The 27806-nt window shown below is 39.5% G+C and overlaps 1 protein-coding gene across 1 annotated transcript in view; it reads left to right on the plus strand.

The window, feature by feature from the left end:
• The window catches only part of grid1a (glutamate receptor, ionotropic, delta 1a), a 204184-nt gene that overhangs the window by 138691 nt on the left and 37687 nt on the right, over positions 1–27806 (plus strand). Inside the window, exon 5 of the mRNA XM_070915899.1 lies at positions 21784–21837. Coding sequence (XP_070772000.1) covers positions 21784–21837 — 54 coding nt within the window. The remainder of the gene's footprint in view (positions 1–21783; positions 21838–27806) is intronic.

A 27806-nucleotide genomic window follows, 5' to 3' on the forward strand; every position in this document is an offset into this window, starting at 1 on the left:
CATGAGAGGATGTAGCGTCTTCTGTCAGCTTCAGCGCCGCCTCGTTCCTGACACCCAACTACTCTCTGTTCCCTTCATGATAGGGGAACTTCACTTGAGTCACGCGAGCCTTTTAGAGGGCCATAAAGTGGAATTTGAAGCTTCCAACTGTCCCGTTTCTACGTCCTTGGGTTGTGTTAGTGAGGATTTGCTAAATCACTTACATAAAATGATGCACATTTAGGTACAAAAACTTGACACATTTTATGAGTTACCAAAGTCACTCTCCAATTAATTGTCAACGGTGCAGCTCCAAGCTATATATCTTGAAGACACCCAAATTAGATTTTTGGCTCCCTGGGTTCTGGCTTTGGGAGATAGTCATTCATTTTCACCAACATTGATTAAAATGCTTTAAGTACTTGAAGTACCTGTACTGAATGTGAATTCTGAAACTGAATATAATGCCTTTATAGTAAGACTATCAAGGCTTGCTATCATTAAATATATAACACAGGTATTTATTTAGAGTGTATTATTATTAGGAAGCGAGCAAGCAAGCTTTTCCAGGTTGCAGTTATGGATGTGGATCTCATAGGCCTGTGAGTGTGTTGGTCTATGTTGTATGTATGTTTCCTTGCATTTGTTCTCTCTGTGCTTGCGGGACAGTGGCCACCTAAAGGTGTTGATGGGAAACAGAATGGGTGGTGTCAGTTGGCATGCCAGCTCAGCAGGCCGGTTGATGGATGGGGCAGAGAGGCTGGGTGAGCTCTGCCTCCTGTGCGGCAGCTACACCAAGATACAAGAGTGACAAGCACTGCTGCCTGCTGCCAGGGGACGTGAGAGGGAGGACGAGATGCTGCACAGGGTGTCAGGAAGGTAAAGAGAGGAAGGCAGGAACAGAGAGAGAGAGCACAAATAAGAGGGATACAAAGGCAGGGAGCAAACTAAAGTACAGAAGGAGATGGATGTAGGGAGGAAAGGTCAAAGATGAGAAAGAGATGGGGAGCTGCGGTAGAAGGGGCTCCTCCAACATCATAAAGCACCTCTGTATGAAACAGTAATGGGTAAAATCTAATGGAAGAGATGGCAGTGAAGAGAGACAAAAGAGATGAGTGCTGAGAGACTGGAACTGAGTATGGTACCTGACAGACAGTACCTATTTAAGACTTTAAAACCAGTGGAAAACGATGGCTTTTGTTTTCAGAGATAATTAAGGAATGGATTTTGACAGCTGTAAGTGTTTTAATCTGTATCCTTTGAAAGTTTGTCTAATGTGGAAAAGATGAAAACTTGTTCACAAGTTTATCATGCATTTCTCCCGCTGTGACAGTTAAAATGAACTCAGCTGGAAGGAGTTTGTGCAGTTTGTTCTCCTAAAACAAAAAATCAACAAAGACTAGATTGTACCTTGTTACCGTCGCTCTATTTAAACTTGCCTCCAAAACTCTCTGCAAGATAATCTGACATGACATTTTAAAATACGGATATATACGCTCATAATTATGATAATCTTGATTTGGTACAGCCTCTCAAACTTTATATTATTACTATCATATTTCAACACAATTTGGACAATGTTTTTCTACAGTTCTTTTAAATAATGGGCTGTGACATTCAGCCTGTCTTAGTGCAGACTGCACCGCTTATTTTTGAGTTATGTTTATGCAGGAATAAAAAAATGTCAGAACTGGTGGCTTAACTGTACCGTATTATAAATTCTTTTTTTATTATTACTCTGTCATAAAACCTCAGATTGAAATGCTGATATCCTGAATCTGTCACTATATGATAAAAATGGGACGTTTTCCATCCTAAATAAAAGCTATGCTTAAAGCAGACATGCCCAGTAACGTCAGCCGGGCTCCATGTGACCTGCAAAAGGATTCAAGATGTAGATGAACTGCAACTGCTAGACTGGTGGCAGTTTATTACTGCATTTTCCTCATGCCTTCTTTCAGTTGTAGCAGGTTTTCTTGAGTATTTTGCTTTTTCCTCAATCTGCCACTTTATGGACCATCTCTGCCAACCAAAACATCCAAATATTTATTTCAAAGGGAAGGAGGCATCACTAAGCAAATGTACCGGAGCTGTTTGTGTGCTCTCTTTCAAGGTCAGTTCTGCTATGCAGCTGCTATTCAGCAGAACGGTGGCATGAAACCTACTTTTATTTGCTCACTCTGTCTCAGCATAACTTCAACAAGAGTTCAACAAATCTGGCTTGATGATTTATTTCAGTAAATAATTCCTTCCACCTTTCTGTTTTGTCCACTTGCTTCAAAATAGTCACGTGTAACAGTGAAGCAGTGACTTTGCTTTTCCACTTTTCTAAACGACAACAAAATCACAGACGGGCTTTCAGAACATGTCTATGTACCCATTAGATGTATGGCAGACGGGGTTGCGGTGTTGGAAACAGATCCACTTGTCAAGACTTGAGACCATGAATTGCTGATTAAAAATGGACCCTGGTGTGTGAGATGTAATAAACACATTTGCCCTTGCAAAAGGAATAGTGTTTTGATGCCAAGGACTCTTCCGTCTTATTGTCACAAGCGCTTGTGGACGGTGATTTAAAAGCGGCCTGGGTTGACATGCTATTATGGGGTGCTTTGGAAAAAGACAGCGAGGATGGCTTTTCTTGCTTGGGGAATTCAGTGCCGTTGACATGAAAGCTTGTGGGGCACAAACACACATACATACGCATACAAGCATGCAAGTCACACACACACACACTTCACCCACAGCTTTCTGACATGAAAGCCACAGATGCCTCTTGACAGTAAGCTCTCACTTTATAACATTTCTGTGTCCTTCACAATTGTTTTGTCAAAGTCAGAGTGTCACAGGTTGGGAAAAAAAAAACAAGAATTTGAAGATTGTGTTCACTTTAATGTGGCAGGGCGCATATACCATTCCTTTTTAAATGTTCCAATAATAGACTGCAGACTTACAAAAGGTGGCAGAATTTGACTAAAAAAAATAATTTCCTCAGTCTCTTTGTGCCATATTTTCAATTCAAATGTTATTCACTCTTATTATCTGCAGCACTTTAAGTTGTTATCAAACTGTAGAGAACGTCTAAAACCATTTTCCACCTACAACACCTCTCAGCTGTAGGAGCTAATATCCTCCTGTGTCTGGACTGTCTTCATTTCCTGTGCCCAGTACTTTTTATTTTTTTTACTTACTTTTTCCCATTTTTACAGAGTTTTTATAGTTGCTCCAGTTTTTGACAGCATTTCTTAGTTTTACGGAAGAAGCACAACCTCCTAAGATATGATAAGATATGATCAAAACCGATCACAATCATTAGATCTTTTTAGCTGTGCTAATTTTCCCTGGTCTGTTTATTTTTTTGCTTTTTTCAAAACATTCCTGCATGCAGCACAGTTGTGTCTTGGCACCTGCACTTCCCCTCTCCCTCAGACGGAATAAAGCTGGCCATGACCTGGAAGTGTTTATCCCAGCATGACTCATTAACCTGACACAGAGAGCATGGTGTTGGTGCAGGGGAGCGTAGTACTGGCACAAACAACATCCTTTGCCTTCATGCACACACACAGAAGGATGCCCAAACACGTGCACACCTTCACTGCATCACCCCTCATTCCTTCTCCAAATCCATCACTGCCAGTTCTGTCTACACCCCCTCCCTTAGTGCTAATGAGTCAGGCCAGTTATAATTACAAAGCTCCAAAAGTACTTTTCAGCCTGTTTTTTTTTTTTTAACGCCATAGAAAAACTTGCTGCCACCCAGAAGATTCAATTAGACTGTCCCAGAATACAAATGAAGGCCACGGTGTGTTATTGGTTGAGTGGCATCATTTGGAATCAGTTTATGGAGGTGAAACAAACAAAGCAACACATTCAGGATGGCCAGTACTTATCATGGGGAGCGCAGGTAAAGTTTCAAACAGAGGACACAGTATGAGAGATTATCCAGTATCAAGATGATCTGTACTGTATAAACAGAGAATGGGTGCAGTCTGGGAATTTGATCATGTTTACTGATTGCATTATTCTTTAGATGAATATCCTCTTTAGTTGATGTCCCCATTTATAATTCAAACATATTTTACGTTCACTTATGCTACAGCTTGAACATGTTAGTTGCCATATAATGCCCAAATATAAAAACTGCATTTGTACACTTATTGATAAATTACAATATTATTTCTGCATAAAGTTCCGACATAATGGCATTCGTATTTATTTATTACTGTGGAGCTACACCCCCTGATTTTGTTATGATCCATTATAGAGAAGAGTTCAAATTCTTCTCTATAATGGGCCAACTGTTATTACCGTGGAGCGTGGACAAACTGTTGTGCACACAGAGGAAATAGCTTTGCATTGAATAAAACTAAAAACTCAACTGTCAACTGTGACCTAGGAGGGCATTTGGAGATTTGAAGGCACTATTTGATGCTGAAACAAAAAACACTTTATTTTAAGGGGGGTACTCCAGAGATTAAGTATTGCAGTTTCATAAAAATAATAGTCAAAGAAATTGACAAAGCACCTCTAGAGCCACAGAAGACATTATACAGCTGTTATTTAGCACGCTGAGTGGTACTCTCTATGACTAGCAAACTGATCCTGATAGCGTAATCATTTAATAAATAGTGTATAAATAAATAACAACACAGCAGCAACCTGCAGGTTGATCTTTAAGTTTGCTCGGATCAGCTAAAGTACATTAATCCATGTCAAAAACGCATGCATATACAACACGCACAAATAAAATTTTGTTGAAGCATCAACTAGTGCACCAGTGTATGGTGGGGCACTGGTTACTGGGATGCAGTCGTCAGAGCTCTGTAACCTCAGTGATCATCTGTTGAAGGCCAGAGGTGAAGAGGTGCGTGGAGTTTATCTCGTTTACCGCCCGCTGGCGTTGCTCCCTCCTGGCTTAACGCTCCCACCTCTGGACCCCTGTCCTCTCTCTCTCTGACCCTCACTGCTGCTCCTCTATTCCATTTTCTTCCCAATAACAGCGTGACAAATTGAGCCTGCCAGAAAACGATCTATCATTGTCCTGCATCTCATCCTCCTCTGCCCTCTGTTCCCCCCTCTTCTCTCTCTCTTTGTCTCTCTTTCCCCTTCCGTCCCTGTTACAGGACATTCCCTCTTTTCCTCTTTGTATTTTTCCCCATGGTTTCATGTTTCTCTCTACATGGGCACTTCATCTTTCTGCCCTTGTTTTTTTTCGCCCTTATAACCTCATCTACTTTTGTCTCCTCTCTTATTGCACTGTATACTTTTGTCTATGTCTCCATTTCTCTTCCTCTGTTCTCATCCTCTCCGCAAACCTATTTTGTTCTGTAATATTCTCTCTCCATTTGTTCTGTCATCTCTCTGTTTGCGTTACAGGCAGATGCATTATGGTATAGATTCACACACTCTTTAAACTTGTCTTTATTCCCCTGCAGTAATTTAGCAACATGGAGATAGTCACTACAATGTGTACAGTACAGACATTAACAGACCCAAATGTTAGTAGCAGATGTGTTGTGGTGTAAGTGTCATTTTGTAGCCACTGTATACTCCTGTATACTGTGCAATTTCCAGTCCCATTTCTGGCTTAAAGCAAAACAATTTAGTTGGTGTGACTGCATCCAGCAACTACATGTGATTTCTCCATAATAAGCCAAGTGTTATTACCATGTAGCATGGACAACCTGTAGTGCACACAGAGAAAACATTAATTGCTTTGCATGATGAATAAATGGCACAATTTGACAGGTAATTAATAGATAGCTCTCTGTCCATGATCAATTAATGGTACCGTCTGGGAGCTGGTGAGAAACATCAGCAACTTTCTGTGGGACGATGGTTTGAAATATTTAGAACGTGTTTGCCTATATGCATACAATACACCTCCAACAGCACAGCACAGCACTTTGTAACAAAGTAGTTTACTCCGAAAACCTAAATAAAACCACCTCTTCAGGTACATATTTCATGGGAGGGCGGAATAATCAAGAGAAATGGTTGTATATCCAAACTCTGGTATTAAAATTGAAACCGGGGCAGTTGGCAAGCTCTTTACTTGATGGATTTTTATTACTTGCACAAGTATGAATCATCTGCTGAAGTTAAAGAGCTTTTCATAAATAATTTGCCTTTTCATAAGTAATGCTGGAGAATTAAAACTGTGGTGTATTTGAGGTGATGGCTTATCCCATCACATTAATCAGTGTCAGGGGAGTTTTTAAAATGTGGGAAAGGGCCTTCAAACGGTAAATAACTTGAACATTGTGTAACTGATGATGATGGTGGTAAAGGTGATTATCATGATGATGAGGAAAGTGATGAAAACAACAATACCATATTGGCACCACTGCCCTACACTGAATAGCTTCCTAGCCTCTGTGATCTCTCTGACCTTGTCCTTTATGCTTCCGCTCAGTAAGAAAGGGAAATGTTTAATACAGTCAGGTGTATAGACCAAAACCCCTTCTCAGTTTATGTATTTCAGTGGCAGCACCCAAAACACAGTCTTGTCTTGACAGAGGGTGATAAACTTTGATTGATGTTTGCGATTATGAGTCATGCTTAGCATTATTGAAACAGTAAACCTCTTGGGCAATTTTTATTTCTTCAGGAGGGAAAACGCTTAATCTCGTAAAAGGCACCCGCTGAAGTCTATCTCATTTATCTGGTGACCTCTAGAGTTGTACATGAGTGTCAGAAGTCCTTTAAATAGCAAAGTTGTTCTCTCAGAGCTTGTTGTTCTCTTTTTGTTTCAGCAAGTCAGCCAACAGTAGCATCACCACACAAAGGCCAGCTGGTTAGAACGTGTTAAGTACACTCTTATTATTTATTATTATGTCTAATAATAGTTATTTTCCTGTGTTGTAGAGACATTCGAGCCATTTTTGCAGAACAGTTGTTTAGTGTATATTCTTGTTAAATTGGAATAGTCAAAAACACGGTTGCTTTGTCTGTATATGTTAATGGCTTTCTCACTCTGTTTATTTGTCTCCCTGCAACATAAAATGAGATGCAATTATACCAAAACCCTACAATATTGTTGGAAGGTTCTTTCTCTGTGAAATTGTTGCTGTGGGCTCAGGATTATTGCCCAATTCCCAAGTGGCAGACTCAAAATACAGTAAGAGTTATAAGGGTAATTGCAAAGCCAACCACTTGGAAAACAAGTACTGTATTGGTACCCAGCACACAGCCTATCACCCAAAAGCTCTGAAGAAAATGTTCAATTAAAGTACAGCCCCTGTGGAAAGAATATAAATATACACTCCAGTTCAGGTGTCCTATTGCCCCTTTCTTACCTGTTTTACTTGCTTGCTTTTTCCTTTCCTTATTTTGCTCTTACACAAATATGTATGAGTCAGTGTTCAACATGTGCACATGCATATTCATATATTCCTTTGATGCCTCATTCGCAGATCTGTTAACACCTACATTTGAAAGATATAGCCATATACTGTATCTCATTAATCATACCTACTGTATGTGAAGATGTGCAGGCAGCATTTCCACAGGAATGTGCAGTTTATAAAAGTGAGATTTTCAAAAATAAATTAGCAGCATAAATTATTTTATGTAGGTATTTTTCTGTATCTTTCTCATGCATCAGTCAGTTTATGTTTTCAGGAAATAACTTCAACAGCTTGATAATGCAGCTGTTTCTGATTTGTTTGTTTGCCTCAGGTTTGTTGGTTATAGAAACTTTTCCTATTTGCATTTACATAGAACAACAACAGACAGTTTACAGTACCACGTCATGTGATTAACTGTTTTTTTTTTTCATTTTGATAGCTTACAAAGGAATATAGATTCCCACTTATCCATAATCATAAGTATTATGGATTCTGCCGCAATCATTCGATGAAGCTATTATTTGTGCACCTAGTCATCAACACCTCAGTACAGAAACCAGCTGCTCTGAGAACTCTGTGGGAGAAGTCTGTGGGAGTTTTATAGGGCTGTGAGTGTTTCTACATTTTCATTAGCGGATTTACTTTGCATTGGGAGCGTTGAATGAAATCCTTAACTGATTTTGATGTAAAAAAAAACCCAAAGAGCACTCTGGAGAGAATCACTGTAAATGCTAATGTGTAAATGAGCACAGGGGACATATTTTGAACTCAGATTTCACACTCTGCCAAGAATGAATCATTGTGCCAACACTTACCTGTGATCTCGTACTTAATTTAAGCGTGGTTTAGGGTTGAAATATTTACAACATTATCATGCCAACAAGCCTTCCGTCAAATTAAAAAAATGTATTGCATGAATCTGTGAATCCACTTTTTTTTTTTGCTTTTGCCTCCATCCATCTGCCCTTCGAAACTCACTTTTCTCCAAAGGGGGATCCCTACAGCTTTTCATTAAGCACTCTCACTACTTTTCTAAATCCCTATGTTTCAGCACAAGCAAGCATGCAGGCACACACACATGTGTATATTTTTTATTTTCTATTTCTTATTTTTATATTTGTACATACCTTTAGTTCTAAATTATGCTATTTTTCTACTCTGGAATGGGAGCACCGGTACTGTACAATTTCCCCCCGGGGATCAATAAAGTATTTCTGATTCTGATTCTGATTCTGATAACATAACATCACAGGTCACAGTGGTGCTACATTCAACCATGGGCATTGTGACTGTGAATGTGATTTTAAACCAGGCAAAGAAACCAAAGAGTTCAGAAGTCTCCCAGACTTCCCAGAAAATAGACATTTGCTGTGTCATTATAATAATAATCAGGACACCCCCACATAGCCCAAAATGTAATCATAGTTACAACAGAGAGGTGGTGAAAAGTAGTTATTATCCAAAACTACACAGACTGGGTGGCATTTCAAAACTACAGAATAAAAGTAAAGGTTTTCCTGACCTTTCTACTTTCCAGAAGAGTTGCCACGTACCTGCAGCACTCAGCTTAAAAAACTCCCATGCTTTGGATTATAAAGACTTTGACAAGTAAAACATGCCTTTCTTTCTTTATCTTTATTTCCTTCTATTTATTTTTTTTATTGTTTAATCTCATTGTAGACTGCCTCCCACATATAGAGGCTCAGAGAAGCAGCTAGAATTGGACAATGGGGGAATTATTGGTTCAATGATATGAGTTGTCAAGTCAATCTAGGTTCATTTACAGATGAAAAGTCTCTCGGAGTGATCCCTTTGTAATTCTTTACAGCGTTTCTCCAGGTAATTACATATATTCACCTAATAGTCTCATTCAAATTGTGTCTAATTTACAACCTACACTGGCTCAAACACCATCTAATGTTAAGACGGTCTCCTTAAGTCTACTGTTGTTCTTATGTAATGCAGATCCAAACACTTTAGATACAGTATGAAAAGAGGATAAAGTGGCATCCTTTGTTGTAAGCGTTACGTATTTCCATCCAATTAAAGTGGACCTGATTTTAAAGCCTTTGGAGATAACTGTCATAATGTTTTATTAAAACATCTTTATGAGTGGCACTTGAGACTGTCCTATTACAGCTGATCAGTCGAGAGGTTTACTTAATATTATTTTGCTTGATAAGCGTAACATGAACATTAGTATAAATGCGCTGAAATACATGCATTTAACAAATAAAGAATGCATTGAGGGGATGAAGTGGAGCATCATCTGAGTGTTAAACAGAATACAATGCAAACATTGAAAGTATGCTGCAGATACATATTAATCACAATTTATAGTATGCTCCCCCAGCTTAGAGGGGGCCAGTGAAGCGTGCCACTAAGCCTGATGAGAGACGCCTCGTAGGGGAAGGGTTATAGTAGTGCTGTGGCGCTTCAGGGTGTGTTGCAGGGGGTATAGATGGATGAAGAGGAGGTAGTCTACTGTCCAGGATGCCCTGTAGAATCTCCTCCAGATCCTCCTTTCAAGCAGGCCTTTGCAGCCCTCTATTCAAAAAGCTGTAATTGCATCATTTTTCAAGCCCCTTGCCTCTGTCTGACTGTGAGGCTGGCCCCATTAATCAAACTAATGGAGAAGTAAGTGATTTCAAAATATAGGCTTTGATCATGCACCTTCTATCCTCTCCCACAACTCCGCCTTCTCCTCCGCTTTGGGAACCCCTCTCCTCCTACGCTCCCACATCTTTCTTTTCTCACAGCCCTCCTTGTGCACTTCACTACATACTGTATGGAAAGGGCTGTGTGAATGAAAAATGTATTTTTCCCTTTTAGGCTTCTGTTAATGTACGTAAGAGCTTTGCTTTTGTACATTCTGGCAATGCTCTGTCTTTCTGGCTTGATGAGAGTTGATTTCCAGTATAGCAGAGCAACAAAATGCGTATATGAGGTTGTGGTAAATGGTCACTCTGAAATCATTGTGGCCTATTAACGGGCAGTATGTCCCAAAGAATCACAGTTCAGACACATTTATTGATCTTGATGAGACTGATTAAATTAAAGTGCTCCTCAGGTGTATTGAAAAGCTTGCCAGCTATAAAGCAGCAAAACCATTACTTGAGGCCAGTACCAGAGCGCGCTGTCAAATTAGATTCCTTCCCAGCAAGATGTGAGCCACTGCTCAGACAAAAACTCTTTGTACTGTATCTTTGATACAACCACAATGGCTTATGCTTTATTTACAGCACATTTGACTAATTTATTGTCTGTACAACTGCAGACTATTCAGACTTTGTTTTAATTGCCCCAGAGGGTTGTTTACTGGGAATTATTGTCTTTAAAGACTATAAAAGTACTCATGGCCCTGAGCAAGTATCATACATGCCAGTATACATGCTCTCCTCAGCCCATTGTTGTAAACACAGTGCTGATTAAGCAAATGGTACCAAAAACATTAAACAAAACAAATAATATATCTCTTAACAATATCTCTCAACATTGTTAGGAGATGTAGTTGGGGGAATGCCATCGCCTCCTCCTCCTCCTTTTCTCTGCAGCGTCCCTGGCTGTCAGGGCTGTTTGGAATTAGCATTATGTCAAAACTTAAACTTTCACACTCCCACTCTCCATAACACATCTTCTTTCCCATGGTGTTCTGAGAAGACATGGCTCACCCTGTGCTGGTATAATTAGGATAAGATTCACATTCGTCTTTGGCCCAGCTCACCTCCCATCGTTACCTCCTCTCGCTCCCTCTTTTATTGTTTCTTTCTTATTTGCCTGCCCACTTATCTTGTGCACTTGTGCCCAATCAGGAAGAGTTCAGTGCATAGATTCTGTCTACTTACCCTGACCTGTAATAGTCACCAGCATGAGGAAGTCCTCGATTCATCAGTAGAGGAGGGTAACAGCATCAACACAGACCAATAAGGCACATTGCAGTGATTTATATGAACTCTATTTAGTGATGTTTTTTAGGAGAAAACAAAGCATTAGCACCATGACCTCTGCTCCTCGTCATCTTTTTAGTCTCAGTGTTCTCAGGCTTTTCGCTTCAAAATATCCCTGTTTAGTCCCCTCAAGAATAAAGGCAGTGGGAGCTTTGCACCTTTACATTGGAAGAAAGACTGTCACACGCCACCTTTTATTCAACTGACATCTTGTTATTTTTCTACCTTCATTTACTAGGTAGGTTTGAGCATGAAAGGTGTTTTTCAGGAGCTACTCACCCACAGTCTCAGCTACTGAGCACCATTGTAAGTGCAATGCTTAATGGTACCTCAAGAACAGTTTGAGGGAGTGGGGAGTGAAATTCAGCACATATTGGCATCTTGCATCAGGACAGCCACACCTGCTATTTTCCACACACCAATGGCAGTAAGGTACATATCTGCGCAGGTAGACACCACCTGTCTTATTCTCAAGTGTTCATTTTCCAGAAAAGCAGCAAGGTTTTCAAACTCTCTCCCTCACTTGGCACATCCCAGCCTCGTTTTCTCTTGGCAGGCGATAGCACGTCTTCTTCTGTGGTCTCGTCCGTCACAGTGGACGAGGAAAGACTCACTGTTGGGGAAGAATAATAAACAAGTGCGTTTGACCCACAGTCAACATCAGAAAAATAAAAACTAAAGTGACTCTTCAGTTGAGTAAACGTGTGAAATAACACACAGATGTTCCCACATCCAGGGTGGCAACCCACATTCAGCTTATTCAGTGTTATGATTAATATGCTGTGTGGTTCTGTTAATGTGCTACAGGTTTCAAACGAAGCACTATTGTGCTGTGATACTAGTGCATCCCTGTGCAGGTTTCATACATATATGTATGTTTTGCAGTGGGGAAAAATAATGTGTTTCGATCAGTAACTTTTATATATACCTTCACTTCCATCTCTCAGAGGCAGACCGCACATGTGCACATGGTCTTTAGAGAACTGATGTCTAATTTGAAGGTAAAAAAAAAGGTGTATTCTGTTTTCTCTTCATTTGTGTAAACTGGAATTAAACCTGATCAAATCCTAAAATAAACTTGAAACAGTGTTTGAGCCTAGTTTGGGTGTAATAATATTTGTTGTATAATGAAAATAATACAATTACAGCCATGCTCCAGGCTGACAGGTTAAATCAGGCCTCCAAAGAAGCTGAATTGTGTCAAGTTAACATCCAGTAGCAGTGCATGAGAATGGCATATGACAGTAATAACCCTTTGAGCAGCAACAGAAGCTCGTGACTGTAAATAAATATTTATATAAATATTTAAATATTTCAGAAATATTACTAATCCATGCTTTTACTCATTTGCACACCAACTGGACCCTCTGAAAGCTTTTAGAAGCATTTCATCTTTGTATATTTGAACATTGTTGTGCTTCTTGCCCACATATGCTCCATTTCCCTGAGGCAGGTCACTGCAATTAAACGGGCAGACCACCAAGCATTTAAAAAAAGTTTGAATCAAAAGGAGAAAAAGATTGTGGTGTGGATGATGTGCTGTCAAATCTTGCCTGACACTGTTCGTCTCATCACATCCTGACTAAGCTGTCATACCTTAATACCACCTCCCCTTTGTTTTCACTCACCTTCCCTGACCGCCTCATGCGAGTAGTGACTTTGAGGCAGTTTCAGCAGTATGAGAGTGTGATCGTGTGCCCTCGAGCAGAGATTACTGCAGTGTGTGTCTGTAGTCGTCTGCGAGTGTGTCTGATTGTTCTTATCTGGTGGGCAGTGCCTCCTTTTAGGCAATGTGGGAAACAAGTCCACAGCACATGACGAGACTGAGCAGCCTCGAGAGCCATGGGTATCATGTGAGGACACTGCATTGTAGTGATTATAGTGGTGTTTAATGAGAGGGCTCTGTAACTATACTGTAATGCTCCACAAGGTCTCTTCTGCAACTGTCTTAGCATGTAATCAAAGCGGTATATTTCTGGCTGTACAAAATGGAGCAATTAGGTCTCAGCCACCCATTTATATCAGCTTTTATGTAGAACAAAACAGATGAAAGTGTCACTTGCTTCTATTTACTCAAGACCCTCTACACAAAACTCTTTCAGAAAGTTTGAATAAAGGAGTTGAGAGATTTCCTTTTGTGCGCGGTTTTGTAAGAAGCTACCTATCCTGCCCTGAAGACAACATTGACTAAAGGGACAGCTTAATTATTTATATGTTTCCAAATAAAAATCACTTACCTCGCTCTTAAGATGTGTTTTTTCGGGTGTGAAGTTCAGTGTGAAAGGAAAGTTCTCTGATTCATTATTCAAAGCTAATGGCCTTGGAATGGTAGGAAGTGCTTTCATGGAAAACAATTATTGTATTTCACTCACCTGAAATCACTTAACTAATGTTAGGTAATGGCGGCATACATTATTCAGTTGCATTTGAATAGCATACTTTTGCTTACCTATTGTCTTTGCTTGGATCCAGTTACATGAATTACAGATTTAAAATTTTAAAGGACCTTTCTTGTCAACTTCATTTTCAGTGCTGCAACTTGCAGGTCCAGCTCCAGGTTATCTGCTAGTTCGTCCCCTAGACCAATGGCGTCTCACTCTTCAGCCTTGATCAGCCTTGACTAATAGCACCAAAGAGCTTCGAAGGGCTGTTTCAGTCTTGTGGAAACGTTTTTAAAAATAAAATAAGCTTACAGTGCATTGCTTTTTACAGTACATATATATCTGCTTGTCCTTGTGTTGTAATTGTAGTCACAGATGAACAAAATAACTTTTGGTGAGGTAATCAGTTTCTTCTATGTTAATTATTCTGGTTTATTACATCCATCGGCTGTGGAATAAAAATTCAATTGCAAATATCATCAAAGATCCACAACATAAATTTCCCCCAGGTGCAGGGGTTTAGTTTATGTTCAGCGCTTCCCCAAGGGCACCCTGCAAAAATGCAAAGTAATTCATCATCTGTTAAGATGTATTGTGCAAGAAGTGTGCTTCGGTGTCTTGTTAAAATGCTAACTAAGTTTGAATGTTCCTACAAACTCTTTTTGGTCAAAGCAAAGCTTGCCCGCAGTGCCACACACTTGTTGATTTGATTTTTTTTTTTTAAATATATAATGATTTTTGTCTGGGCCATCAAATGAGGCAACCTGGCAGACATTGATTATGAGAGAGTTGAATATTGTAGAAATGTACATGTTGCCAGGCCTTGAGACTCCTGCGCACAACAGAGCGTAAACATGTTTTTGTAGTAAACAGTGAGACTTCTGTTAAGATGGTTGTTTTCCAAAAAGGAGGAATTATTTTGTCTGTATTATGCAAAGAGAAAGAAACAGTGAGGCTTTGAATACTATAAATATTTTATAGAATTGGTTGAAGAGAAAACATTTTCATTTAATAGCAACAGAGGGGTGTGACTGGATCCAGTTCAAGTTTATTTATTTACATACCCTCTCATTACGAGTCTGTGTCACAGTACTTGTTGATGCGGTGGGTTAAATCCAGGCTAAAGCCATGTCCGTTTCACTATTTCAAAAATAGTAACTGTACCAAAACCCTCTTACTGCCTTACTAAATGCCTGCACTCAGGAGGCTCCTCAGCCTACTACTGAATTCATAAAATGTCACACCTAGTTTTAATCCTGTTAGTGACTCTCAGAAATCCCCCTCACAACATTACAGCTCTCAATATGTGCAGCAGTCCACAGAGGGAGTATGTCACAGGGACAGTTAAAGAGTAGCCACCACATACCGCCGGGCCGGCTGTGGCTCAGGAGGTAGAGCGGGTCGTCCTCTGATCAAAGGGTTGGCGGTAGCTTGCATGTTAGCTCGCTGCCATCAGTGTGTGTGAATGGCAAAATTGTAAAGCGTTGTAAAGCCAATACAGATATTATAGCCAAATGGTTCATCTGGTACTAAGGCAAGTCTTTTTAGAAATAATAGTGCTCATGTAATATTGATGCCCCTCCCACAGCTTCAACCAATCTCCCCCTTTTCTTCATTCAGGTGACAACCATTTTGGCTAATTGAGTAAATGCATCCCAAGATTATAGCATATGTCAGTTATTACATTACAAGTTTACAAGTTTAAATTTCATTTTAGTTGTACAGATTGTTGTTGTTATTGTAAACATAGTAAGTCAAATGCACCTTTTGTACATTTATATACATATAAAAACACTGTCTTGCAGCCATGAGCATAGTGCTGAGGTCCCTCTCTCTTTTAGTCCACATAACGAGGCTAATGTGCCAACTGGTGAGTCTCCTAGTGGGGACATCAGCTATTCCACTCATGGCTATAGCATAAGCCTGTGGGAAGCTAACTACATGCAGAGAGAAGCTAGCAGCCTCAGTACCATAGCAGATGGGAGTGGTGATTTGTTTTTAACGCAACACTTACAATACTGACAGTGGAAGGTCAGAAGAGATTTGTTCAGGTGTTGGCATAATTACAGATCAGTAATTGGATTCATCAGTAAATGGTGGTAATGAATTCAGACTAAACTAACCCATACATGTAAGGTTTATATACATATGTACATGTGTGCTTGTGTAAAAGGTATTCTCATTTGTAGGTCTGTACCAGTCTAAAGGTGTACTGAGGGCAGTTGGCACCTTTGTGTTCAATGCTGTTTCGATGGAGCAGATTAAGTGGCCTGAAGGTGTGTTTCCACAGCAACGGTGGCAAGACTGGATTCAGAGGGACTATTGTGAATCTTTTATGACAGACCTCATTACTCCTTCCTGGCTTCTTTGTGAGATCCTCACACCGAAAGAACACAGAAGGTGTGACAGCTACCAAAACCTTTTCATTGTCCACCCTCTTCAAATTATGGTCAAATACCAAGACTCCGTGAAAGGCACCCACTTCAAACCAGCAAAAGCCTTCGGTTGCTATGCACACAGACCTGACTTAAAAACTATGGTGCAGTGCCTTGAATAGAGACAAATCTGTTGTCATTGAACTCACACACTGAGTACGAGAGGGAGGGAGGTAAACAAGGCTGTCTCTGCATTCTGAGAGTGTCTCAGTGACAAGAAAATATAACAATAATTGCATGAATGTACTCACTATAATATACGATGGAAGGATAGACAGATGGATGGTAGGGGTGTGTATTTTTCCCTCTCAGATGATTCGGTATGTATCTAGATACACAATCCACAGCCAAATTACAAACCCTAAAATGATACAGATGAATTTGTAATGATACAATACACTGTGATTCAAATCCAATTAAATTCAGCCACAAAGTTTTTGATTAATTTTATTATTTTGAATAATAAATATGTCACTCAAATAAATAAAATATTTCCTCAATTGTTATTTCATATGCTGAATCAGAAATTCCCCAGAAAATGATGTCTTCTGCCACTCAAACAATAGTAAACATGGGCAATGACACTGGATAACTTTCCACTTTAGTAGTTAGTAGTAGGCTGCGGACTGAGCATTGTTTATCTCACTTCCTGGGTCAGTCTCATCCTTCTGAATTTAATGTTTTCAATAATGCTGTTTGGGCGCGTGTCTTTGTAAATAAAACAGCACATGGCTTCAGGAACCGCGAGGAGTTGGGGCCAGTTAGAATTAGCATTACTGTTAATGCTCTCCTCCTGTTTATTGCTCCTCCTGGCAACTACTGTGTAGCAATGTTTGAAGTGCCACTGGATTATTTTGTGGTACAAACGAACGTTTTGAAGACTGCAAATGCAATATAAAGATTTCAGGCAGCATTGTACATTATAGTCTGACCTTTCGTGTGGAGTGTGAATGTTTTGAATGTCCTGAAGCAGGTATCTGATTGAACATATCAATTAATCTTTATACCCCTGGTCGATATAGATTCAGATACTATAGATGGGTAGATATAGACTCAGATAGATGAACAGGTAGATCAGCAGAATCACATGGATACATTGAGTGATAATGATTGATAGAATGAAACTAACATACATCTGGCACATCTTTGTTGATTTTATAGTAATGAAAACTCTAAACATCAAGTATCATTTAGTGAACAGCACTGAACGACTAAATGTGTTTATTTTTTTTCCAGCTGGGAGGAAGGGTGCTTATTTTTTCCACATGGCGATACTGTCGACACTTGTTTCGAAGACACTGAATTCAGATCATTATGTAAGCTGAAAGCTGAAGGGTGGGGATTTGCTTCTGTGCACTGCAATGTGAGCAAATGAGAAAGTTGTGATCATTACACAAACAGCGTTTATAGATGAGCGTATTTTTTTTAATGCTAGACTAATCCTAAATTTGCAAGTTATAGTTCAGCTCAAGTGAAAAAGCCACGGTTGAAATACATCCAGTCGCTGTTGCAATGTAAAGCTTCTGTAGTTCATATTAGAAGCAACAGCTACAGTAATTATCTCAAGCAATCATTTTACTTGAAATCCAAGTAAAACAGTATCAACAAAAACTGAACATTATAACCCTCATGAAGGGAGAATTTATTTCTGTTGTATCAGACTGAATTAACTTTAGCAAGGTATATCTAATAAACTGGCAGCTGAATGTACAATTGGCTTCGCCTTAATTGCATTGAATGAGTTTACACTGAGTGCTCTCATCTTTTCACATTCAAGAGATTCACCCTCAGTCGTCTGAGGCTTGCCGCCCCCCCCCCCCCCTCCCCCAACCCCCCCATCACCACCTATTTCACATCCTTCTAACCGCAATTCCTCTCAATCCCTTTTCGGCTGTCACGGTTCTAAATTGGAGTTGGCATTCCCTGGCTGCCTTTGTGGCATTGCTACTGTATAAGAACATGCCTGGGGTACTTTGCCTCTCTGATTAGAGATCTTACTGTCGCCAGGCTTTGGCTGTATCAACAGTATAGAATATTCCTCAGATGTCACTCCAGGCTCTTGTCTATGCCTCCTTCTCCAAAACCACATTGCTCTCCAGAGTTTCACTGTTACATCATTTCCTGAAGTGAATGGAAAGAAAAAAAATGCACAAAGCCGAAATTACTCTGCCTGGATGTCGATAACGTTTAAGGTCTCAAATGGATTTTTAGGCTTTGGTGTGATAAATTTTGAGCAAAGGGGAAAACCCTTGCTTAGTTCAACTGAAATAGGACTACGTGCGATTAGGAAAGGGATGATTAGGCAAAATAATGTAGGAATTGTATGGAGGCACAAGGGGCTTTTGTATTTAAGAGCTGCAAGTTTTGAATCCTAATGAGCAGATCCCTTAAGTGCTATAGGTTTTGTGATGTTTCTGAGGTCTCAGCATCCAGGCTCTTTTCAATTAAAATCTTATTTCACGTATTGAATGAACTCTCTGAACTATGGGCCACTGATGCTATGAATGTAAAGTCTCAATTTAGTGTTCTGTTATATACAGTATCAATTTCCATGAGATTCAAAACAGTTGTCATTCTCACCTTTTGCTTTCTTAGATTGATGTTGGAGGAAATGGCAGCGATGACTAACAAAACACCTCACAGTGATCACCTATAAATTCAGCACAGCTTTCAGTCTGTTACAGCAGCCCTCAAACACTTCAGTATGTCACCACAATTATGTGTTTGTCACATCCATACTGCAGTGAGGTTAAACAGCAGCTCACAAACACCATTTAGCTGAACAAGGCTTTATTTCTGGAGTGTCTAAAGTTGTCAGTGTTCAATTGTGCTGTGAACTGGGGCTGAACCTCTCAAGTGGTGGGTTCTGTTGTGCTCTGGGCTTCAACAAAGCATTGCATCCCAGATGGTACACATTAACTAACCCACACTACAGTTGACATTGTTTGTACCACTATGGCATCTGACAGATTTTGACTGGAGCAACGAATGCAGCTCAAGGAGCTGTCGTCTCTCTTGAATGTCAAGGTTATTCTTCAAGGCAGACAATGGTTCTCATTGTCAGATTTTATTTAGGACCGGAGAGACATTATCATAATTTGGATTAATGGATTACTCACACATGAAAGGATTTTGCTGATATTTCTTCATCATACAGATTACAGGAACCCCCTAGTGATGTTTTGCTTTTTACTTCGGTGTATTTTTGTGCCAGTGATGTCGTAGCTTCACAAGCCGTGTTTTACTGATGAAAGAATGATTCAACTTATTTTATCGCGTCAAAGCAAACAGTGTTATTGTGTTACTCAGCAATGGTGCAAGTGAGTAATTATCCATGTGAAAAAATCAGACTCGCACCATCTGCAAAAGGGTGATATTTTTTACATGGCGCATTAAAAGATGGAAAACTACTACTGAAATTCTCAAACGTATAAAATAATGTTTCCATATAAATGTATTAATTAAGAAAATGTTCATTTTACTAAAATAACACTGTTCTGCTTCTGCTCTTTCTTTTTACTCACCTTTTGCCTAAAGTGGGCCCTACAGCTCTACCTTGAGCACTGTAGCCTTCATTTCTCTCCACATCTTGCTTTGTTCCACACACAGGCCCCGCAGTGTTATGTTGTGCCTGAAGGTTGTGCAACACAGGAGTGAGCTATTTCCTTTCTTCTCTACTTTTATCACATTTGAAATATCCCTTGCAGTATGATAAATTGTGAGTAGTCTCTTTATGGACACATATGAAATGTGGCAGGTTTACTGTACTATGAATATACTGATTTGTACACAGATTTTTATCCTGTTGATCTGAATATGACTTAATTCATCTGAGTGGTTTCACCAATAACTGAAATGAACCATTTTGTCTGTGCAACAATAACACATGTTCCTGCTCCTTTACTGCATAAATCTTCAGCAGGTCACTAAGTCCAGCATCTGTCTGATGCTTAATAGCATCCATTGATAATGACGGCCTATCCGTTTGAATTTCAGAGCAATTTTTAAAGGCATATGGCCCTACTCTTTAATTTTAAGTACGAGACGTGGCATTTCAACCGTGGAGGTAAATATTGCTCTTGCACTGGTATGGTCGTCTTGCAGTTTGATGAGCTCAATCTGGAAATGAGAGGAGCATTAAAATCAAATCATGATTTTTCCAAGGTTAGAAGATCGATTGGCAGCTTTCGGCGCAATGCTCCTCACCGGCTTTTGTTGATGAGCACGGTGTTCTTGAGTAAAAATGCAGCAGGGTTTCTGTCGATTATATGTTGAGACATCAGTCTTCATTGCTTTGTGTGAAACGGATTCATTTAGACACTAATGATAGCAATTTGCAGGAGAGGCATGCATTGAGACGCTAAGCATGACAGATGTCAAATATGTGCAGTCTTGTGACAGATGGAGAAACTCTATAATGAGATGGACGATAAATGGGGGTTATTTTCACTTGTACTTAGAGGTTAAAGGTCACTCAGTGTCTGTTTTGTGTTATTACCTGATTTGTTAAACGTCATGTATACGAGAGACCCTGTTTCTGGGTTTTTTGGATTCGTAAAATTGGGTTTATGAATTTAGACCTCAGATAGGGAAAGTATCGCTGTGACAGCAGAGCAGCAGGAATGAAAGGAGAGAGTATTACGTAAGGTGCATGCTTGTATTCAAATAATTCCATTCAATGTCTGACTAGAACCGAAACTCTCACAAAGTGGCCGTTATATGTCTAAATAAGGTTTGTAAAATTCAAACAATAGAAGCAGAGTAGTGATTTGCCAGCACAACTTCATCTACTTCCATGGTGCATGAGGAAGGGAAAAAGTCTGAAGAGGTCAAAATTCCTGCAACACTTGTAGTATATAGACCAGCTGTACTGTCAGACCACCATGTTTTGTCATCATCATTGTATGACCCCAATGAAGGCCACAAGCAGAAACACATTGGTCTGACAATAAAGTTGTTCTTTTATACTACACGTGTTGCTCGAATTTTGACCTCTTAAAATTCAAACTGTCAAAATAAATACCAAAAATGGTTACCCCATTTGATTCAGATAAGGTAACACACTTTGATAACTGTGATGTCAGTTGTTAATATGTCTGTCTGTCTGTCTGTCTGTCTGTCTGAGCTCATTACACATCTTATTTGTCAGTGTTTGGTCAATTTATTCATCTTCACAGTTGACCCTCTCGTGCCACAGAATCTGACAGATTACAGATTCATATCCAACATCCAGCATATATTGCTGTGGGCTTCACATTTTCTATGTCACTCAAACTGTATTTTAATAAGGTAAGGTGAAATGAGTGTAGCTAATGAAGGAAGTCCCATAGCAGTGGGCATAATGTGCGCATTTGTATTCCAGGCTTCATTCTCACATCCAGTGTGAAAATATTCATCTTGTATATAAGAGGTGTGCTCAGCATAGCATAATTTATAATGGCTGGTTTGTCCAATATGCCCCAGGCTATATTTTTTTGATGCATCCCATGATTTTTTTTTCCTGAGCTGACCCATGGGATCAGCACTCTCTCTGTGTTGCACGACGTCTTGATTTACAAATGAAGCTCCAGAGATACCACAGGGGTGACTGACGTAGACTATTGTAACATCTCAATGAATTTGCCACAAGGTTCTTAAAATGTCCTTCTCTCTTTGTCTGTCTCCTCTCTTTTTCTTTTCATTATCACTGTAGGCTGTGGAGACCAACCTGGCATCCAAGGATAGTCACTGGGTCTATGCCAATGAGGTGAGGCCAAACACAAACACACTTCTATACACCTGAGTGAATTTAGACCTTAGTGTCTCATATGCTGACAAGGCACACACAAACACATGAAACCCTATAACACTGTCACTCTGTGCACTTTCATATTCACTGGGATTAGCAGCACGTTTTGTTTTTTATTTCATCTTTGCTGCCTGAGGGACTGGACTTTTATTTGACATTTCCCTCCCTTTTACTGTTGATGTTAATGTGTCTTTTCCCTCTCTGTACCAGAGCGTGTGTGTCTGACATTGACCTAAATGGTCTTCTAAAGTGGCTGTAACAGCAAAAAATTCAGGTGCACTTTGTGAATACAGAACAGTGGACTCTGTCTTCCAGCGCTGCATTTCCATTGATTCAAAGTGATTCGAAGATAAGGCGGGAGTCGTTGGACTGGCCAGATACTAAAAGCAGTGGATGAAAGACGTTAGATAAAAAGTTACTCCCGGTTGATTTACCTGGAATATTTGCTTTGCTGTGCCAATTAGGAGCTCTCTGTCTAACACACACATACATCAATGTCTATGTATTTTAATGAAATGTCACCTCCTCACTGAACCTGTGCTCAACATCCAAAACATGGCACATATTGATCCATAATCCATAGAGCAAGATTAATATGTATAGGTACACCAGATAGCCTATGTTGTTTGTGTAACATTCAGAGAAATATTTAGAAACGGTAGGTCAAGTCAATCTTATTCATGTAGTCCAATATCACAAAAGACAAATTTACAGGGTCTTTACAACCTGTGCAGCATACGACACCCTCTATCTTTAGACCCTTGATTTATTTGAGGAAATACTCAACAAAACCCTTTAACGGGAAAAAAATAAAAGAGAATTTTGGCGGAAGCCTTTTCCAGGACGGACAGTCATGAAATAGATTTCGCGTGTACGGAATAGACCAACATAGTAAAATTACAGTATGGACAACTAGGATGACAAAATTATAGATAGGTTGTAGACATACAGTATATGAAGAATATGTTGTGAATAATAGTTCTGCTACTACACATTGACTCTTGATACAGAAGTTGAAAACACATATTGGCCAGAGTACATGTTAGACTTTAACCAACGGGTCGTCATTTATACTGGAGTTAGAAATTCACGGTGCAGCATTTCAGTAGCTTAAATATTGATTTAGTTAATGAGGCTCAATGTGTTCAAAACCTTCTGGTATCCTAAATTACTTCATTTTAGACTATAATGAGCTTTTATAAAATAACTACCTTGTATGTTTTCCCTGTGCATTTCTGCATACACAAAACTGAAGTATGGATTTACAACCGCTAGTGAGACCTTGAGTTCTTTGAAACTTTTTCTCTCTGGCAGCTAAAGTCATATCATTTTGTTTGTATGTCTCCAAAAAGGCTTTTCGCAGTCTCAAACAAGATGATAAGATAGGGACTGTAATCCTTAATTTGAAGGAGTATTCATACACAAACTCATGCATGCCTTTCAATTACCACAGACCTCCACCAAGACATTAGCTTTAATTGCATCAGACTCTGGGAAAGTATGAACTAATGGCATGTTAATTTCGATGGCACTCCCTTAATGGTTGATGTGATGTGGCTTACTGTAGAGTCATCTCTCCCTGGTATGCATTTAAAGGGGAAGCATGTGCCTGGTTGTATCTGTGAAGTATGAAATATAGTCCTATTCTCTTTCTTCCCTGTCTTTCTTCTCTCAGTACCTCTTTCAATATGCCAACAGTGAAAAGATATGTTTTTTTCATTCATCCTTGGTTTTTTTTTCTTCTTCCTGTAATTTTTGTTTATCCTTTTCTCTTCTCTCTCTCTCTCTCTCTCTCTCTCTCTCTCTCTTCCCCTGCCTTTCATTTCATCACGATAAACTGCCCATGAAGCTGACAATCACCTTGAAATGAGAATAACACAGACATGTTGAAAAGGCTGACAAGAAAATTCAATTACTACTTATGTTGCCCTAGTTTTCTCACAGATGTTGGCCTCCAAGAAAACTCATGAGCACCTCTTAGCGACCTTTAAATTCATATACGTTTACCAAAAACAAGAGTCACCGTGTAAATTGAATCTAGGCGTGTATCTAACTGCAAATGATTTATCCACAATTCTTGCTCATCTCCAAAGGGTAAAGAGATTTAAAGGAAGGTGCAAAGCTTATTTGTTTCCATTAGCCTGTGATTTGATTTCTATGGCTGATGGCACAAAGATTCATTCGAACGCATGAGAGGACAGACAAACACAGAGATTATCTGAATAATGTTCTCAGATTTGTTGTATGTTTCTATTTTATTGTCTTTTATGGGTTACTTTACAAACCAACAGCTATGAATCACTCTCCTTTCATAGCAGCTGCAGGGGAATTCAATAGTCCCACCTTACTACACAGCTATAATATACTAGATACTGTTCCCTGCACTCATGGAAATCCTGTTAGCCGGACCAGTTGCAGTCCGGCTGTATCACAAATCCTACAGGGAAATAACAGCTTTCCATGTTACCTCCTGTGCCTGTCGGTGCAACAGTCCCTGCAGACAGTTGCTCCTGTTCAGCTGCCTGGTCAAGACTGAGCTGTGACATTCATTTTAACCAGGTGATCGCAAGGCTCGCTGTTGCCTGCCCACCCCGTGTGCTCCCCAGGCTCCTGCCAGCCTTTACATCCCACACAGTCGAAGCGAGGTCTCACATTTCATTCAAGCTTCACGACAAGCGGTTATGCTAATCTGCCACCAGCGGCAACATGTGGCACGATGAATGTAGCTGTCAAGCTAGAAATGCGATAAGAGCACAGAGTGAGATGGATGGAGACAGAAAATGATGATGACGAGTGAGTATGATCATAAGTCGAAAAGCAATGAGGTGTAACGGACTTACAGATAAACAAAAAGGAATAAAACAGATGCCATCTCTAAAGTGGCAATATTACATACAGTAACTTGCAGATTTAAAAATACAGTAATAGTTTAAAGATTGTTAATCACACATGGATGTGCTCCAGCAAATTAGTATCACACTTTTATAAAGTCTGATCTATCCTGACCTTCAGTGGAGTCCATACTAGATCAAACTCCGCTACACCACTGCATTTTACCCATAATGCAACAACATTATAAAACTGTCATGTGTAAATTAGGTGGAGTGCCCCTTTAATGAAAATAAAAATATTTTACTGTAAAACAAACTTCTCTCAACAAACTTTTCTTCAGTTGCAGACATTTTTTATTTTGAGATTGACACTAATGCATTTCAAAACCAAAGGAGTGGGTTTGAGTGGCACACATGGTTCACGAGCCCTCAAGGTATGAAAACTTATTCAACACATAAATGACCAACATAATCTTTAGGAAAATATAGAAAAGCTTTGAAATTGAAGTGTAAGAAGTGTGGCAGGATTTGGTGTGAACAGGAGGGCACGGGGATGACGGGCAAGAGAGCATCTCCTTAAACCACCCACTAAACCAGGGTGCTGCAGCTGCTGGCACACAGAAGGTTGTCTGCATCTGACACTGTCTAGTGGACTCAGATGGATTGCACATTCTGGGAGGATTTGCTGTTGTTTTTTTCCCTTCAAAGGCGGGACGGTGACACCTCAGAATGTTTGATGGATTAGGTGGCTGTGCCTGCTGTGACAGACAGAGTCGAGGAGGACAGTCATGATATGACTGATGTCTTGGGTAACTGCCCATCAAGCAACTGAGATGGAAACCCTTTTCTACTGACGCAATCTCCGCCGCACCAGACTGAGGGACAGGAAGGTGGATTACTGAAGAGGCCACTCAGCGAGATAAATTTGACAATGCCTGACGAAGATTTCTGCTAGATCTAAACTTTCAATTAAAATAGCTGGGAGCTATTGGTGCAGAGTGCAGATTGATCTGATTCTTGCCTTTAGTTTGATTTTTGGTCCAGCACCTGTGGAAGTTTTTTGGACATGAGCTCCCTACGCCCCTGTTTCACCTACGAGATGAAAAGAAATGTTGATTTTTCTATCAGCTTATTACTTATTCGAAGGTAGTGCATAACATTGCATTTATCAAAATGCTGGATTTGCTGTTATGATCCTATGTGCTTTTAAACCACAATGAGCATCCATGCAGAAACCCAAATCAAATGGTGACCACAGGAGACATCCGGAGTCATGGTCATAAATCTAAAAGACCCCAGACAGGCGACTCCCTTCACTAACCACCTTATCTAAATGTTACAACAGTTACAGTCATTTTATGTCATTGGGGTTATTAAGTGGGCTATTGAAATTACACATAGCGTGTTTCATTGAAAAAGACCCACTGCACCTCCAGGCTGAAATGTGACTTCCATCATAGCAAGAAAATCAACACCAACTCGCATATAGATACTACTCTGCACTGTACTCATAAACGATTAGCTATGCAAAGGGATGTCTTACACAATTGCACTGTACTGTAAAATGAAAGCATTAATAAATTAATGTAATTATTTACATGTCATTCCACCTTATGTTGCATTAGAGATTCCCTTTTGCAATTAAGCAGTCTCTTAGCCAATTTATTCTTAAGTACTAATACAGAGGTTGGTTTGAGTGGCAAAGCTAAGGTGGTGTTGATGCAGATCAGAGGGTGCGGTGCAATTTGGGTTGCAATACGTTGCATTTCTGCCTGTTCAGACCACGTTATTGCAAATGGTCCTTCCCTTTTAGACAATCATGAAGTGTGAGCGGCTAGACTATTGTTTTTTTTTGTTTTTTTATACAGTATTCCAAGTAGTGGAGTTATCATGTGCATGAAAATGTACATAGATATGATTAACTGAATGCCACTGTTTTAATTAACTGATAAATCGGGCAGTAATGATTGAAATACATTTCATGAAACTACATCCTACTCTTGCCTAATTTGACAAAATAACCTCACGTCATTGCAAACAGACAAGCACTCCAACCCCTGATACTGCTGTCCCTCTGTAATTGAAATGCCTTAAAATCCCTTTCCAGGTCACACCAACATGCGCGTGTGCCCACAGATTAAACTAGTGATTGCATTTTCAAAAAGAAATTCAAAGGCCATAGACTTATGGTGTGCCATAGTTGATAGTGATGCACCCACCATTGAATATTTAATAAGAAATAACCACTTTGATCTCCAGGGGAAGTGACATAGCGCCACAAAGCTGTTGGGAGTTTACTTTACTAATCAGTTTTACTGGCAGTGCTTGAGAGAATTATTAATAAAGCCCAATAAAACCCCAGCTTAATCATCATTAGCATAACATGCCAATTTGAGGATTAAATGATCGTCAAAAAAGTGACTGAAGAGCCACTGCTAATGCAGGTCTGTGCGCTTGCACAGTAACCTGGAGCACAAGGAATTCTGTTTTCCCACTTGCATATTGTTATTTTACTACTATAGTTTTTAGTATGGAGTTTTAATATAAGAAAAAAGGAGATATAATTGCATTTCATAATGCTATTAAAGAAAAGACTTGCTGCTGTAATGAGTTTAGTTAGGTACATGTAATTTTGTAGGCACCTTTTTCAAAATTTGGTTTATTGTGGTTGGAAATTAAGAAACTTTTCAACTGTGATGTTGTGTAATACACAATATAACAGCAGTGTCTCTTGTTGTTTTGCATATTTAACATGAATGATGAGTTGTAAAGTAAATACATTTTCCATATGCAGTGATTGTAATAGCAAAACCTTGAAATTTTTTCCATTTTACAGAGTTATCATTTCTATTTTTAGATGTGTAAGAAGAAAGCTTTAATTTAACATTCAAATACTGAAAAGTTACAGCTCAGGTTATATAGGACAGAGTCTCACAAATCAGCAAAGGCATGTGTTATTTGATGAAATTGTTTTTTCCATTGTAAAAGGGTGATGGGACCCGAATTATTCGGTTCTATAACCAGAGAGCTGGATAATAATGTAATCTTGAGGTTATTTATGCCTAACTAATTATCTTTTCTCAACTGAAAGCATGC

This window comes from Enoplosus armatus, chromosome 12 (assembly GCF_043641665.1).
Source record: "Enoplosus armatus isolate fEnoArm2 chromosome 12, fEnoArm2.hap1, whole genome shotgun sequence".
NCBI classification, from domain to species: domain Eukaryota; kingdom Metazoa; phylum Chordata; class Actinopteri; order Centrarchiformes; family Enoplosidae; genus Enoplosus; species Enoplosus armatus.